This window comes from Schistocerca nitens, chromosome 12 (genome assembly GCF_023898315.1).
Source record: "Schistocerca nitens isolate TAMUIC-IGC-003100 chromosome 12, iqSchNite1.1, whole genome shotgun sequence".
Lineage (NCBI taxonomy): Eukaryota > Metazoa > Arthropoda > Insecta > Orthoptera > Acrididae > Schistocerca > Schistocerca nitens.
In genome coordinates, this window is record NC_064625.1 from 35,408,227 (window position 1) to 35,426,755 (window position 18,529).

The window sequence follows — 18,529 nt, forward strand, 5'->3', positions numbered from 1 at the left end:
AAGACAGTGTTTGCGTAGTTAATTTACAGTGTTTCACCAGGAACCCACAGTTGATTCAATTAAGATAGATTTTAGTTTATTTGAAATGGCTTCACAGATCGTTCATATGTTCATAGAAATCAAGAACCTGTTACATTTTCCCTTGTCTTTGAAGAAGCTTGCTACAACTGTTCAGTAATGTTTTTAATGCCCTTATTTGAAGCATCTGGACATAATGAAAACGGGACATTTTGCCTTTATTTGCTTATGGGGAGGACACAGCAAGTGCCATCATCGCTCATTGAAAGAGGAGTCAAATTAAACAAACGTGTGTCTCTGCCGATCCTTAGATACTCCACTGTTTCTGAAAAAACAATGGTCAAGCGTCCTATGTTTTTTCTAGGTACGTTACATGTATTTTACAGTGCCATACTCTCGGATGAAATGGTGGTAAAATGCTAAGCATCGCGACTTCGTACTTCTGCGTCCCATGTTCGAAACCCAATGATTGCTTTTATTTTGTTTCAAATAACTGTTTTCATTTATGTACCCATGACTGCAGAAGGACACCTCACGAACGATCCTTATCAAATTCGGAGATATAAGGATGTTACATTAATTGTAAAATTACAACTAGATTTCACAGTAAGCGTATTATTACGTAATACATGTGCTATGGTATGTTGAGGGGTTACACTCGTTTTAAATTCTCATATTCTGCTTCATTCTTATATAAATTCTCACATCAATTCTTATATTTCATTCATACGCTTATTCTTCAGGAAGACGATTAACTTCCAATTTATTTTCTGTCTGGGGCAGCATTCTTTTATCCCCAGTGCTGTAATTCAATGGCAAAACACACACACACACACACTCACAATCCCTCTCCCTCCCTCCCTCCCTCATGCTTCCCCCCTCTGTCCCTCTCCCTCTCTCTTTCTCTTACATACACACCCTGTCACACACTCATCCTTACTTACACATTCATTCTCTCTTCATTCTCTCAATCTCTCTCTCTCGTTCTCCCCTTCTCTCTCTCTCTCTCTCTCACACACACACACACAGACTCACACACACACTCACATTCACAAGCAGCTGAAAGTGTGTGGCATTCAGACCACCTGGATTTGCTGGAAGCTTGAGGAATTTCAATAGATCCTATTCCTATTAGTGTATACATTCGTAAAAAAACTGTGTGGGTTCACCGCATAGCTTACTCGAATGCCAGAGGAGCTGCGCCAGGTGGTGCTCGATAGAAGATTAACATCTTGAGCTCCTGCAAGTTCTTCAAGGTTCCCAGGGCAGTGAATGCTTCCACTGATTCTTCCTCGTGTATGTTGTACTCTGAAAGTTCCAAACGTTCCAAGCTGTCAGCACAGACTGACAGTAATGGAAGGACGCACCTGTATAACAACAGAAATTTGGGATGGAAGAATAATATTGTAACTGCTCCAGCTGGAAACAGGTCAATTGGTCGATACCTTTATTAGTGTGCATATTTCTTTTCCCATTTTAAAGCGTGTCTTTTCAGGCTGTTTAGTACGCATGTTCTTTGAAATTGTTTTTTCATGTATACTGAATTTACTAATAACAATAATAAGAGGCAATAATTTAGTAACACTGGTTAAAAACAGCAAGTATGAGATACGTAACTTTAACTGGAGCAACCATTGTCTGCAGAAGGAGTAGAGGGAGTGACTGTTAAAAATAACTTTTTGAAAACAGCCGAAAAGCGACCTTACCGGTTGCACTCTTCAAATCAACAAGAGCATCATCAGAGTATATACTGTAACGGATACAAATTGCGACAATACTGAAAGCTTGCACTGACGTTATGTAAAGTACGTATTCTATTTCCAGCATCATGACTTATTTTTAAAAGTTGACTGACAGCATTAAAGATTGCGTTTACAGTTGCCTGATAGGTCTAAACATTAAACTGCCTGTACTAGAACTTCCATTTAAACTACGTTTAAAATGTAGTAGGAAAGAATAAAAACCCACAAAACTCTATAAATGAACAGAACGAATTAACTTATGTGGGTCTTCCAGTTATCTGATGAAGTGTTACAGATAAGCAACCAAAATACAATAAAGGCCATGTTATCCTAATAGAAATATTTCTAAAAACGTTTGTTTAGAAAGCGTTTTTGTTAAAGACATTTTTAAATATATATATTTTTATAACATATTTTGAAAGATATTTTAATTTTTACAGATGAACTCGTTTTTTTAAAAAAGATAAGCAGATATGTATGGATATGAGGTGTCTACATACACACTCATATGAGAGGTGATTAAAATGTAAATTTTGTTTTCTTCAGTTGTAAATTTATCTTTAGAGACGTTACAACTACTGTTGTCCAGTCAATTTAATCTTTGGCGCTGTCAGTGTCAAAATTTATTAATGTACTTTAAACTATAATAAAATCTAAGTATTAGAGAACAGATAGTTTAACCTCTAGAGCTATCAGACAACTTTAAATGCGATCTTAAGTACTGTGAGCCAACTATAAACATAAGTCACCATATTGGAAATAGAATACTTACTGCACATAATGTCAGTTTAAGTTTTCCATATTATCTCAATTTGCATTTTACATTGGATATACTGATGATGATCTTGTTCGTTTGGAGAGCGAAACTAGTAAATAAAAAATACAAAGTGCAACTTGTGGTTGTTTTCAAACACTTAGATACTTAACTGTTAATGTTCTATAAAAATTGACAATATTTGTTTTGCTTCTTTATAAGTAAAACCAGATTGTTTACGAATTTAATTGCGTGGTACATTAGTGGCCTCATTTGGGTAAGTGTTGAAAGCGAATATTACTCACATCAATTCAATTACGTAAATATTATTCAAATTGAATGTCTAAAATTGAATTTTGGCGAAATTACAACCATTTCATTGGATGAAACTTGATTTCTCAATAAAATTAGTACTCAAATGACATACAATGTAACAAAAAATATCAAATATTGTAATGCACCAAAATTAATTGCATTTGATCTAAACAACAATGTAACATGTTACGTTTGTTGGAACTCCACCACTGACAATGGCCGTCATAGAGAGAAAACTCTCTGATTAGCGATAGCAACCTGGTGTGGAATATCTAAGGAGCTATGATTCAGTGTGCTTTATTCTAGCCATGAACCTCGATGTGAATTCATCCTGTGTCAGTTACAAATAAAGTGCAAGTTACACCTAAATGTGTCATGGGATAAAAGTATTTATCCCATTCTGGGGTAAAATTTACATTGGTGGCCCATGACGACCACATATGCCCCATCTGAACACTTCTATGTTTCCAGTTCAGATATTATGTCGACGATGGAGTCATCTTGCAACTGTCAGTTACCAAAATTCCTATGAAAAGACTGACTTTCACACAGGTGTGTTCAGTGCTTCGCAGTGAAATACTCAGAAACTGATCCTGTCAAGTAGAAAAATGATCACTCTCAGACCCATGTCACCTATTCTTACAATGATACCTATGGTGCCGCACAAGGAACACTACAGATAATCTGCTGGGTTACATCATTCTAGACTTTACTTTGCATGCATATCATTCCGATACTGTGCACTAGCTTCTTGGACATGTAAATTCTCGAAGGTTCACTAATGCCATGCCTCCCGTGACACATCCATCCGATCTTGAACACCCCATTCACACTGCTTACCTAGTCCAGACATTGTCCTAGCCATCAGCACTATCGTGCACCGACTCCACCATTCAGTTTGGTTCAGCACTTATGCTGCCTCCATTCAGCCCAGACCAACCTAAAATGTGATTGGCAATTGCTGAGTGCATTCTGGTCACCCACAGTCTCTTGGACAACAATGCGAAATTCGTCGCTTTGCTCAGCCACCTCAGTGAAAACGCTAACATAATCAGTGATGTTTTTCTGGTTCACCCAGATTGCGCCACAAAGTGTGCACTACTCCAATGCATTTCACAGACATTGGAGCAGTAATTAAAACAGGTCTTCTACAATGCATTTCACAGCTTTGGCGCCAGTTACCTACATTGGCAGGTACTAATCTTACGCTAGATCTATGGATGACAGCTATCACTGATACAACCAGTTTTCTGTTATATCAGTTTTTTCCCATGTCACTTTAACCTGACTGTTAAAACCGCTTAAAATAACCGGTTTCTGAAATAACCGATTTTACGTTTATTATTCCTATTATTCTCTGTAATAAACGTAGGAATCGAACAAAGATTGAAAACTTTGACTCAGTTTCCGGATCACTAGAGTCAAAATATTGAATTAAAATGGAAAAATAAAAGAAAACGTAGTCTATTCACGATTACCTACTTTTCTCGAAAAGTGACTAATGGTTGAATACTACAAAAAATCCTGGTATTCTCACACTGATTCTAATTTTTTAAAACTCTGCTCAAATATCCTGTTGTAATCGGAGATCATACCACTATTTGGGTATTACGAATAGCCAGTGCTAAAAGTTTAAAACTGAGGTAAAGGACTCTATTTTTCGTGTTAATCTGTTCGTTTTCAAGGGCTACTAGAAGACAGAGGCATATTATGAAGACGCAGCCAACAGATCAGTTATTTTCTATTTTCTTTGTATACTATTAATGAATTCTTGTTAAGTTTTTAATTTATTACTGTAATCATAATTTCCTTCCTCTTTTGTTATTTCATAGAAATAGCAGAGAAATATTTAGTCATTCATGACAAATGAAGCATTGTACTTCATTGTTACGACAGTTTGTAAAGATATTCCCAGGCTATGGCTGATGGCATTCTGCAACACAACGGATGTCTGGTGACGACAGCGAGAAATTACCGTATGGACCAGGTGGGGGCAACTCTTGCATACTACACATATTAAAAGCGCAAGCAAAGTTGACACTCGGCGCGGCGGCTGATGGGAGCGACTGCAAAGTCATTTCCCATATACAGCCGCTCGCATCAGCAAGCACGTCGAGTGTCAACTTAGTTTGCGCGTTTAATACATGCATACCTTAAGCCACAACACATGGCAACAGGGACGTCATAGTCTCAGCAGTGATGTACCAATTTTTATGCTATGCAATTCTTGCACGACAGTTCGGCATAATTATTAAAATAGCCCTGGTCGCTTTCACCATTTTCTGTAATAACGCAATATTTAAACCAATGCAAATTTACGACTAAAAATTACTCCTATTTTTAAAAAGGTTTATTTAAAAACGAAAAATGGTAGCATTGCTGCTATGGCGAACTGATATTTCAGTTTTTTATTCGGTTATTAGCAAAAAATAAAAAAACTCCTGTTACAATCGAGACCAAACAAATATCGAAAAAACCGGTTATTCGGAACTAAAATGCCGGCATCAGTTTTAACTGATCGGTTTTTCTCATCGCTAGCCGTACCACGCACTTTGGACTCTGTGGAGCGTCAGGCTCCCACCCAATACACAACTGGCGATAATTTCACACACATGCTAATCACTGTAAAGAAAGGCAGAAAGGATTTGTACACTTTTGCAACGCCAACAATGTATAAACACTAAAAACAACAATGTCCCCAACCATGATTCACTACAGCTACACCATGGCAACCAGTTAGATGCAGCTGAACCATACCAACCACAACCCACCGACACTGAGCGTGACACAACTCCTCCACAGCGTACAAGTCACAGCAGCTAACCACCTGGAAACTCACACACCTGACAACCCTGCCTCCTTCTCTGACATTCCTGGAGTGGCTTCTGCTAGTTCCACACACAGTTCAGTGGTGCAGTGTGCAACTGCCGGCCACCATGTGATTTCACAAACGAGAAGTGCAATCCACAGTGGGTGCAGTGGATCATGGCGACAACTGAAGTCGCCTCACCTTGCAATGCATCGGTGAAACGTCTCACACACCACTTTTTCAGCAGAATGGCAGACTCTGTGTCTTCGACTGCATACATAGACAGTATTTTGTTATCAACTTGGGTTCGGTCGTGAGGACCTCGCCTCCTGTACATTTTCCAGCGAAAAACAACATACCCATCATCCAGCTCCATGTGCCAAATGACTCCCCTATTACCGTCTATAGATCTCCATCTCATACCTTAGGTCTCGGCTTTGGAACTTTCTCATTACAGATGCCACTAAACTGGTACTAGGAGCTGACTCTCTCTGACACTTGCCTCTATTGCTGGATTTAGCACGTGGCACACTGCATTATGAAGATGGTGGTCACTTCATTCATCGTGTCATTGGTTATGGGCCACACCAACACAGCAGGCTTCAACCACCTCTCTCAAAACGCCACATCACTGTCCCAACTGCAACAACTCCAACAATTTTAGGTTGACACAAGGTTTGAGCTGTCAAATCTGTGGGACTAAAGTGAAACCGTATGATGAACCATTTGTTCGGCATTGGATGAATACGGTTCCACACGATGCCAACGAACCTCTACTTTGACGTAACAATCTCATCCCACCGATTCCAACACAATATCCCAGCCGAAATGCCATACGACGGGGACACTTACCATCACAGTACACACAATAACACAACCCAGGTTAGTAATGTACATCTTGAAAGTGATTTATTACACGAAAAAGAGGATGTTGATGATAGGAAAGCTGGCCAACCTTTTGTAAAAATAAGAGTCTATGGTAGGGAAGATAAAGCTCTTTTGGATATTGATAGTGAAATTAGTGCAGTAGCTGAAGAGTTTTAATATTGTATAAAACATGGTAATGAGGTGATGCATGCACCAGTGTTACGATTGAAAATAATGGGTGCTACAGGTAAACTAAATGACGTTGATATGTGTCAGTGATGAGAAACCCCAGGGGATTCACTATTCTTTAGTGAATATGTGTCATAGTGTGCATAGGGCCCAGAGCTGTAGCAGTGCTATTTCTTCTTTAGTTTTCTGTGCTCCTACCTACTCTTTTACTATCCTGTTGTCTGTCTTAATTACTCTTCGACTATCATGCTATCCAGACTGTGGAGTAAGTAGAGATAATCAGATTTACTATTTTATATAAAGGTGACAATTTACTAATTATGACAGGATATGAGTTGAAGATAGAAGAGTGGTTGGGAAATCAATGAAAAGAGGTAAATTGTCAGGAGGATAATACCTGGTGAAATCAAATGAGGTACAGTTTTGTTGGTTGGTTGGTTTGGGGAAGGAGACCGGACAGTGTGGTCATCGGTCTCATCGGATTAGGGAAGGATTGTGAAGGAAGTCGGCCGTGCCCTTTCAGAGGAACCATCCCGGCATTTGCCTGGAGTGATTTAGGGAAATCACGGAAAACCTAAATCAGGATGGCCGGACGCGGGATTGAACCGTCGTCCTCCCGAATGCGAGTCCAGTGTCTAACCACTGCGCCACCCCGCTCGGTACTACAGTTTTGTGGGGCTTGTCCATAGGTAGATGTATTTGTCCACCAACTGGGAGTAGAAGGAAGGAATTGATGCATAATGTTTAAGGCACTTTGAGAACATAATTTACACAATTAAGTGACGTATTTAAGGAAAAATTCTGTGTAGAAGAATTTTGTAATCTACTGAATCGAGACACTGATTTGCAGTGAACAGTAAGATGACTTGTGTTGTGAGATGTTTGGTAATATGACGATAATTTTAATCAGTTGCTTCAGAACTCAGTTAATGAGTGACTTCTAAAAGACATAAGAACAGAGAAGAAAAATTCAGGCAAAGTCCATTGGGAAGAGAAGAATTTAACAGGTATGCTAGAGACTGAACTAGACTCAATGATACAGAGACACAAAGTTAAATGGTTACAAGGACATTTCAAAGTGTGTTAAGAGTGTGATCTGATGTGTATAAAATTAGTCTCTAGGGATATTGTGTGAAATTATTGCGATTAGTTTATTGGACACCCAAGAGTGTCTAATTTAAAAAAAAGTAAGTCTTTCCTGTAGACAAGAGACTAATGTGGTTAGAGTCCAGTGCTTCTGTACAAGATTGTTGTAACTATTGTTTAAGTAGCAATTCTCTTTTTTTGATACTATTCATACATTTCTGAGGGATGGATGTTCAAAATATAGAGAATAATCAGTGTTTAAATATTTTGCTTAATTAGTGTCATATTGTAAATAATTTTTTTGAAGTTCTGTGGTCACTGCTGCTAGACAGGTTTCACAGTATTCCATGGCAGATTTAAGTATTGATGCAAAAAGTTGTGAGTAATAAATTCGAATTTTTCAGGTAGATACATGTTAGAATACTAAATAATTTTATAAGGCCTATAGTCTCACATGTGTCAAAGACATTTTGTCTTGAGAGGTTCATGGAAACATCTCATGATAAAAGGGGGGCATATGTGAAGACATCGCTAGTTGCGACCTATACACGAGTTATTTCTGTTTTCTTTCTTGCTTTCTTTCTTTTTTCGTAGTTATACATGAATTTCTGGCGATATTTCATAGTGCTCATTTTGTTCAATAATTTGATAAGTACTGTTTGTTGAAAATAATAAAATGCAAATTACACTACTGGAAATGGAAAAAAGAACACATTGACACCGGTGTGTCAGACCCACCATACTTGCTCCGGACACTGCGAGAGGGCTGTACAAGCAATGATCACACGCACGGCACAGCGGACACACCAGGAACCGCGGTGTTGGCCGTCGAATGGCGCTAGCTGCGCAGCATTTGTGCACCGCCGCCGTCAGTGTCGGCCAGTTTGCCGTGGCATACGGAGCTCCATCGCAGTCTTTAACACTGGTAGCATGCCGCGACAGCGTGGACGTGAACCGTATGTGCAGTTGACGGACTTTGAGCGAGGGCGTATAGTGGGCATGCGGGAGGCCGGGTGGACGTACCGCCGAATTGCTCAACACGTGGGGCGTGAGGTCTCCACAGTACATCGATGTTGTCGCCAGTAGTCGGCGGAAGGTGCACGTGCCCGTCGACCTGGGACCGGACCGCAGCGACGCACGGATGCACGCCAAGACCGTAGGATCCTACGCAGTGCCGTAGGGGACCGCACCGCCACTTCCCAGCACATTACGGACACTGTTGCTCCTGGGGTATCGGCGAGGACCATTCACAACCGTCTCCATGAAGCTGGGCTACGGTCCCGCACACCGTTAGGCCGTCTTCCGCTCACGCCCCAACATCGTGCAGCCCGCCTACAGTGGTGTCGCGACAGGCGTGAATGGAGGGACGAATGGAGACGTGTCGTCTTCAGCGATGAGAGTCGCTTCTGCCTTGGTGCCAATGATGGTCGTGTGCGTGTTTGGCGCCGTGCAGGTGAGCGCCACAATCAGGACTGCATACGACCGAGGCACACAGGGCCAACACCCGGCATCATGGTGTGGGGAGCGATCTCCTACACTGGCCGTACACCACTGGTGATCGTCGAGGGGACACTGAATAGTGCACGGTACATCCAAACCGTCATCGAACCCATCGTTCTACCATTCCTAGACCGGCAAGGGAACTTGCTGTTCCAACAGGACAATGCACGTCCGCATGTATCCCGTGCCACCCAACGTGCTCTAGAAGGTGTAAGTCAACTACCCTGGCCAGCAAGATCTCCGGATCTGTCCCCCATTGAGCATGTTTTGGACTGGATGAAGCGTCGTCTCACGCGGTCTGCACGTCCAGCACGAACGCTGGTCCAACTGAGGCGCCAGGTGGAAATGGCATGCAAGCCGTTCCACAGGACTACATCCAGCATCTCTACGATCGTCTCCATGGGAGAATAGCAGCCTGCATTGCTGCGAAAGATGGATATACACTGTACTAGTGCCGACATTGTGCATGCTCTGTTGCCTGTGTCTATGTGCCTGTGGTTCTGTCAGTGTGATCATGTGATGTATCTGACCCCAGGAATGTGTCAATAAAGTTTCCCCTTCCTGGGACAATGAATTCACGGTGTTCTTATTTCAATTTCAAGGAGCGTATATCATTTCCTTATTGGACATTAGTAATTAGGTTTTCTTGTTTATTGATTATATGAAATATTTTGATTCTTCGTTTATCATTTATTGCATTAAGTGTGATTGGAATGACATTGTGAAGTTAAATGTATGCTGAGATATTGTACAAGAAGAGTGAGAGAGCGAGAGCCATCAGAATATCGATTGTGACGGTCGAACAGTGTGATGTTGCACTCATGTTCGTACCAAGGAGGAAGGAGGTTAAAAGTGTGCTGTGTAGTGTCGTGGAACAATCGGTACCAACGCAACTGATTAAGGATGAGATAAATATTTGCTCTTTCATGTAATGGCAGGTAAGAATGTTTAAAGTGTACAGAGAAGTTGGACTGTGTAAAACTGCTAAACGAAATGTGTCGTGTAACTACGACACTATAGCTATGGACAAATGACGTTGAAGTTATAGTGTTTGCTGTGACTGCGCCATGTGCATTTTAAATACTTTATAATATCAAGGCATATTCGGACCGTCACTGACTACCGTGTGCATGAACTGTTAATTTGCCACAGGCGTATAGAAACTGTTTACTATGAGTGTGCATGTTAGTGCCAACAGTGGAGAGTTTGCGGTTGCATTATTCGCCTGGTAAACCACGATCGAAATAACTTTAAAACGCTCTTCTGAACTGTGTTACTTCAGCGTTGTGCATGAGAGACAAAATAAATCGCACGTGCAAAGCTGAATGTTGGCAGCAACTGTAACAAAGTCCAACTGCAACAATAAGCTGCCGACGACGTTGCACCTCACCGCCTGCATCGTAACAGATAAGGATAGCTGCTTCAGCTCGCGTCAAAGACTAAAACAACTATTAAAATTGTAAACTTTCTATTTGGAACTTGTTCAAAGAAACTAATCTTTAATTTGCTCCTTCTTCAAAATAAATGTTATATAATTAAATGTTTCCCTAAGACATTTAAGTCTCTTCATTATCTACGATAATATTCGATGGAGAAGAAATGAACTATGAGCTACAGCCGGGACTCGAACCGGTTCTTCTTGCTTGCTAGGCCGAAATGCTAACTATTGCACCACCACAGCACAATGGTCAGCATTTCTGCACAAATTACCCAAATTGAGTATCCTCCTCAAGACAAACTTCTATTCAGATCTTCTGCTTATTTTCTCTTACATCATCACTACCGCCAGGGCTCTCTGACATTGGAATAGCACCCCTGCGTTGCACGTAATGGGACAGTCCTGTACCATAGGAAATCTTATAGATCTTTTCATTACATGTTTCCCTAAGACATTTAAGTCTCTTCATTATCTATGATGATGTAAGGGAAAATAAGCAGAAGACATGAATTGAAGTTTTTGTTGGAAAGGGCGCGTAACTTGGGTAGTTTGTGTAGGAACGATTCCCATTATGCTGTGGTGGTGCAGTGGTTAGCATTTCTGCCTAGTAAGGAAGACAACCCAGGTTCGATGCCTGGTGGCACCACAAATTTTAATTCATTTCTTTGATCATTATCATAGATAATGAAGAGACTTAAATGTCTCACCGAAACATTTACTTATGAGATCTATAAGATCTCCTATGGTACAGGACTTTCCCATTACATCCAACGCTGGGGTGCTATTCCAGTGTCGGAGAGCCCTGGCAGTAGTGACGATGTAAGGGAAAATAAGCAGAAGATATGAATTCGTGTTGGGGAGGGCACTCAACGTGGATAGTTTGTGCAGAAATGGTGGTGGCCATTGTGCTGTGGTGGTGCAATTGTTAGCATTTCGGCCCAGCAAGCAGGAAGACCTAGGTTCGAGTCCCGGCCGCGGCACAAATTTTATTTCATTTCTTCTGCTTTGATCGTTATTGTAAACAAATGTCGGCGAAATTTTGTTATTAATATAGATCTTTTTCACTTCCATTAGTGTAGTTGTTTCCAAGCAGCAGCAGCAGCAACACTCTGTCTTCAGGCCACAAATGGCCCATTTGGACCATCCGACCGCCGTATCATCCTCAGATCAGGATACGGATAGGAGGTGAGTGTGGTCAGCACACTGCTCTCCTGGTCGTTATAATGGTTTTCTTTGACCGGAGCCGCTACTATTCGGTCGAGTAGCTCCTTAATTGGCATCACAAGGCTGAGTGCACCCCGAAAAAATGTCAACAGCACGTGACAGCCTGGATGGTCACCCATCCAAGTGCCGGCCACCCCTGACAGCACTTAACTTCAGTGATCTCGCAGGAACTTGTGTATCCACTGCAGCAAGGCGTTGCCTAGTTGTTTCTACTCCTATACCTATTCTTTCATTCATAATTTTAGCGTTGCTGTCCTTGCCTGCTAGTTTAAGTACCTTTTGGATGAGTGTGAAACGTGTGCACTTTGAAGAAGGTCCCGAGTTTGAGTCTCGGTCCGGCACACAGTTTTAATCAGCCACGAAGTTTCATATCAGCGCACACTCCGCTGTAGAGTGAAAATTTCATTCTAGAAACAACCCCCAGGCTGTGGGTAAGCCATGTCTCCGCAATATCCTTTCTTCCAAGAGTAGCTAGTTCTGCAAGGTTCGCAGGAGAGCTTCTGTGAAATTTGAAAGGTAGGAGACGAGGTACTGGCGGAATTGAAGCTGTGAGGACGGGGCGCGAGTCGTGCTTCGGTAGCTCAGTTGGTAGAGCACTTGCCCGTGAAGGGCTAAGGTCCCGAGTTCGAGCTTCGGTCCGGCACACAGTTTTAATCTGCCAGAAAGTTTCATGTGTGCACTTTAATTTCTGTGAATGAATTCAATGTGCAATTATTTAGGCATTGTATTTGTTCGAATTGTGACGTCAGCCATTGAGCTGAATCCAACAGCCAATGGCAGCATAGCTGCTTACACCCGATTGGTGCAATATACACAGATGTGAGTAAACATAGTAACTAGTGTCACACTGAGCACTGTGTATTCACTTAGGAATAGATGTCCTGTTGCCACATCGTTACAACTGTATGTGCATGCAGTTCTACCGTACTTAACTCTGTATGCAGAGATAAATAATAGGCAAAGTGGTAAAACTTTTGTTAGTAGAAATCAGAGAGTGTTTTTTTTCCAGGCCGCATCATATTTGCAACGAGCGGGGTTGACCCAGAGTTTTAAGGTAGTTTGGCGATAATTTAGGGGCAGGGCAGAGCCACGATCACTGCATATGGCTTGATTCATAACTGAACTAGGTAGCATAGCAGGTTAGGTCTTAATTTTGGTAGCCGTGAGTAGCTGGATCACTACACAGCACAGCATGTTGGTGGTTAGGTGCAGCTGCCACTCGGTCGTTTTGAGATTCCAAAAGTTCGATTTCTGCATGTCCACATAGATCTGGTGAGGCCTCTTCCCAATATTGAAGGCTGCCGTTATATACCCTCCGATTACGTGATGTGTTGTAAGGACGCCATTCCTCTCAAGGATTTTACAGCAGAGACGAAAGCAAGAGCATTTGTCGACATACGGATTTCACATTTTGGCTGCTCGATCTCTGTAAACACTCACCAAGGACGGCAGATTGAATCGGTCCTATTTAACAAACTATGCAGTGTACGATGTTACAGCATAATGGCCTACCATCCACAAAGCAATGGCCTCAAAGAACAATGGCACCATACTTTTAAAACTGACATTATGTGTCACAGTGGTCGCCAGATGGAAGTATTAGGTTGGGTGCCTTAGGTGTTCACACTGCTCACAAAAACAACCTTGGTGCCTCCCTCACAGAAGTCCTCTGCAATGAGTCGCTCATTCTGCCTGCAGACTTTATGCTACAAGTACCCAACAGAGACCTCAGAACTCGCCACTCTCGTCACATGAGTCAAACATCACATCATTCAGGATACCATCACCACAGCTGCACACTTCTCTGAAAATCTTCGTCCATAAGGCAGTAGCAGACTGTGACTCCAGATTGTCACTACATCTGCCTTCCTTACACTGGGTCTCACAAAGTCATCAGGTGAGGCACTAACACTTTCAAAACATTCCTTCACGTTGTGCCTACCAATGTGACAGTCAACCACTTAAAATCAGCTTGGACCTCCCACAACGTTACCCATACCTACTATGTACAAGTCACCCTGACCAATTAAGTTCTTCCAATCCCTTCACAGCTTGTGACAAGTCGTCCAGGTGCAGCACTGACAGTACATTCATGTTCCAACTGGACATGCAGCACTTTCAACTGGACCAAATTCAGATCAAAGTAGTCGATGATTTCATTGTGGCTGAGGGAATGGATCAGTCAAGTCGAGAATATTTTTCGCACCAACATTTCTCTCATAGTTAAAATATCCCAAGGGATGTGGACATAGCTACAATCATATCATGACTCTCACCTGAGCACTCCCTCGCCATCATGGTCCCCAGGACATTATGATGGCCTGCAACTCATTTTTTGGATTCTGACATAACATCTCCCTCCTCCCCCCCTCCCCAATGCTTTGCTATGTCCATGTTGTAGTTCCACACTGTTGACAATCATTATCGATCACCCTCATTATTCTCATTATGGCCGAACTCACTGCCCTCCATCTCATCTCAGTGAATACCATCTATATGTTACACTACAGGATCGACATCATTGCTCCCTTCCCCCCATGTTCGCTAAGAAACAGTCCAAACGCACTCTGCTTTTCAGTCAGCCACGGCCTGGTTGGTCATTTCGCCATGTAGACAGGCATCAAAATGATTGCAGTAGTGAAGCTCCCTGGCTGTCTCCTCCCACAGTGCTCAGCTCTACTGGTGGCGGGGGAGGGGGGAGGAGGAGGTTTCTGTTGGGACTCCAGCAGCGACAGTGGCTGTCAGAGTGGAAACTCTGTGGCTAGTGACTGTGTGCCAATTATGGAATAAAGTACATGTATATGTAACTGTCATAACTACATGTTATCTTCATTCCATCCTGGGGCAAAATCTGCAAGTTATTTATCAAGATGTAGAAATCCAAGGCTGCTGCTACTGTATATTTGACTTTCAGTTTCATCAAGGACTCTGTCTTGCACCCAAAGAAAATGAAAAAAAGTTTGATGTGGATGATGTTGAGTTGTTTTGAACTAAAACCTCAGTACCAGTTGATCCTATACCAACGATGAGGATTAATTATAACTTTAAAATATTTATTTCATTTTTTATCTTTGCCAACTCTGTCGCTGACATATAGACGAGATGTGGTTATTGAGGCAAGTTAATCACCAGCTGAAATCATTTTTGTAAAATTTTTAATGTCTTACATATTTACATGGCCTGCAAAGTTAAAAACTAGGCTCTTTGGGACATAAGTCTGACACTTATAGTATATATAGTATTACACTACAGGGTAGTTTAAGAGAGTCAGATTGAATACGAGAATATTTCAGTTTAACATCTTAAAAGTGAGCATTTTTTGATTTCATCAGACACTACATCTCAGTTCCTACAGTCTCAAATTCTAGAACAGCTCTGGAATCTAATCTCTGCAGGCGAGAAAGGGGGTTGAGGGGTACTGTTGCACTACACAGAACTAAACTATGTACTACTGTTAAAAACAGTGCAAACAATACCACAGTCAGTTGGAGTTGAAGTAATTCTGCAACAAACACAATCAAAGATTTTGTCAGAGTGAAAGACAAGCTTAATTATACAGTTGTCCTCATGAAAATGTGAATAAGCTGAAGGTATAGAGCTTGCAACACGAAGCTCTAAGATATCACATAGTCTGAAACGAATGAATGACTGCCAAGAGAACTAATCAACCAAAAATTAACTTGATGTACAGCTGTACTATCACTGGAGGACAGGTGGTAGCACTCACCTTCTTTCCATTGTCCAGTTTATGCATATGGATTTAAGGCTGTTGCTTTTGGCATTCAGAAAATATCTCAGATCATCCAAATCAACAGTCATGAATCCAAAGTGCACCACAGTTAACTGTGGGCATCCATCACCCAACGGTCGCAGCTGAAGACGGTTCCCCATAAAGTGGTCTTGCAGTTCCAGCACACGGAGGTGCTGAAACTGCGACACTGCTTCTGCAAACTTCTGCAACTTCAGAAGTTCTCTGGATATCCTCAGTGTGTGTATTTTGGGGCACTTCTCCACTAAGTTCTTCAGCACCTGTAACCAAACAACAACTTCCTCCCTTATTAAAATTACCTAAATGTGGAACCTATAGAACTTCAGACTTCACTTTCTGTTACCGATTTATTTATTCTGTATTCAGTGGGTCCATACAGCGATGAGTTCGCCATGGATGTGGAATGCGTCAAAATTAAAATTGTATGTATTTACAAAAAGGGGAAAGTGGGGTAAAATGGCCTGGATGGGAAAGTGGACATCGCATTTTTTTTCCTCTGAATGGTGGTGCTGTCAGCCAAGAAATGGTCACATTATATCTGATATACACAGTCACTGTTGTTAGTGAATCTGACAGAGGATGCTTGTTCTGTCATTGTTTAATCAAAACTTTTCTGATATTCAGCCTTCTGATATAAAGTAAGTCACTTATATTATTCTTATTAGCTAACTTATACAGAGGGCAATACGTATTTACAACATCAGTGTTTAAATAACGCGTTTTGGATTACAGACGTTGTTCAGTGTTGTTTCTTTCGATTTGATAGTTTCATCTCTGGAGCACTAATTACGACGTGTCATACGATCGAAAACAGTGACCGCGCTTCATGACAAGAAGGATGACTACTTCTTCCAACAGTTTATTTTCAAACTGTTGATCCCAAGTAGGAAAACTAGAGCACAAATGTAATGATATAGAGGAATATATAACGAAGGAAACTATAGATTACTATCTACAGGAAAATTAAAGAAATATTTGGAGAAAAGAAGAGCAACTGTATGAATATCAAGAGCTCCGATGGAAAACCATTACTAAGCAAAGAATGAAAATCTAAAAAGGTGAAGGGAGTATGTGGAGGTCTGTACAATGGAAATGAACTTGAAGTCAGTATTACAGAGAGAGAAGAGGATGAAAACGAGATAGTAGATATAATACTTCAAGAAGAATTTGACAGAGCACTGAAAGACATACCTAGGCCCCCAGGGTAGACGATGTTCCCTCGAAAATACTGATATTTCTGGAGGAGCTAACCATAAGAAAAGCAATCCATTTGGTGTGCAAGATGTAGAAGATAGCGAAATACCTGAGCCTTCAAGAAGATTATAATAATTCCATTTCACTAAATCAGGCGTAAATATTACTGTACTACCACTTTAATAAATAGTGTTTTCAATATAGATGAAGTATTTACAGAACAATGGAAAAACTGCTAGAACCTGACCTCAGGGAATATCAGTTTGGAGTTTAGAGAAATGTAGGAACAGGTGAAGCAATAATGACCCTATAACTTATCTTACACGATAGCTTCAGGAGAGGCAAACCTGTGTTTATAAAGTTTTGTAGACTTGGAGAAAACTTTTGGCAATATAGACTGGAATAGACACTTTGAAATTCTTAAGGTAGCAGGAATAATATAAGGAGTTGAGGGTTATTTACAACTTGTACAGAAACCAGACAGCAGTTATAAGAGTCAAGTGGCATGCAACGGAAGCAATGGTGAAGAGGAGAATGAAATAGCATTGTAACTTATCCCCTGTGGTATTCAGTCTGTACAATGAGCAAGCAGCAAAGGAATCGAAAGAAAACTTTGGCGAAGGAATTAAAGTTCAGGGAGAAAATGTAAAAACTTCAAGGTGTGCTGAATGACAATGTAATTCTGTCAGAGACAGCAAGGGACTTGGAAGAGTAGTTGAACGGAATAGACAGTATCTTGAAAGTAGGATATAAGACGAATATCAACAAAAGTAGCGGAATGTAGTAAAATTAAATCAGATGATGCTGAAGGAATTAGATTAAGAAATGAGACACTGAAAGTCATAGATTTTTGGTATGAGGACAGTAAAATAACAGATGGTGGCAAAAGTAGGGAGGATATAAAATGTAGACAATGGAAAGAAAAGCATTTCTGAAGAAGAGAAATTTGTTAACAGCGAATATAGATTTGAGTGATAGGAAGTCTTTTCTTGAAGGTATTAGCCCTACATGTATGTGAAACGTGGATGATAAACAGTTTAGACAAGAAGGGAACAGAAGTTTTTGAAATGTGCTGCTGCAGAAGAACGCTGAAGATTAGATGGGTGATCATGTAACAAATGAGGAGGTATGGAAAAGAATGAGAGAAGAAATTTGTGACACAACTTGACTAAAAGAAAGGATTGGTTGATAGGATACTGTCTGAGATATCAAGAATGACCAATTTAGTAATGGAGGGAAGTGGGAAGGGGGTGGGGGAGGAATTGTAGAGGGATACCAAGAGATGAATACAGGAATCAGATTCAGAAGTAGTTATTCAGAGATGAAGAGGCTTACACAGAATAGAGTAGCATGGAAGATGCATGAAATCTCTTTGGAGTGAAGACTACAACAACAAAAACGATCTTCCTAGTGAGACTTAGTTACTTCCATATATCATTTATAATACTACAGACTGACTTCTAAACAATTCTGTACACAAATATATCACCTGTGATTCTATCCCTCTGTGACAGTTTTGAATTAATTAATTAACTGATTATATTTAGAACTTCTCTGTTCCATTATATTTGGCTTAGTACAAGCATCCAATTCAAAATGGTCTGCTGAGCCACTTGGTATTGTT

The 18,529-nt window shown here is 41.0% G+C and overlaps 1 protein-coding gene across 2 annotated transcripts in view; it reads right to left on the reverse strand.

Annotated features, from left to right (window-relative positions):
• The window catches only part of LOC126215243 (F-box/LRR-repeat protein 7-like), a 137,624-nt gene that overhangs the window by 47,530 nt on the left and 71,565 nt on the right, over positions 1-18,529 (reverse strand). For both annotated transcript variants that reach the window (XM_049941910.1, XM_049941909.1), the window contains exons 4-5: positions 15,670-15,971; positions 1,200-1,385 (exon numbers count right to left, since the gene is read on the reverse strand). In XM_049941910.1, coding sequence (XP_049797867.1) covers positions 1,200-1,385; positions 15,670-15,971 — 488 coding nt within the window. The remainder of the gene's footprint in view (positions 1-1,199; positions 1,386-15,669; positions 15,972-18,529) is intronic.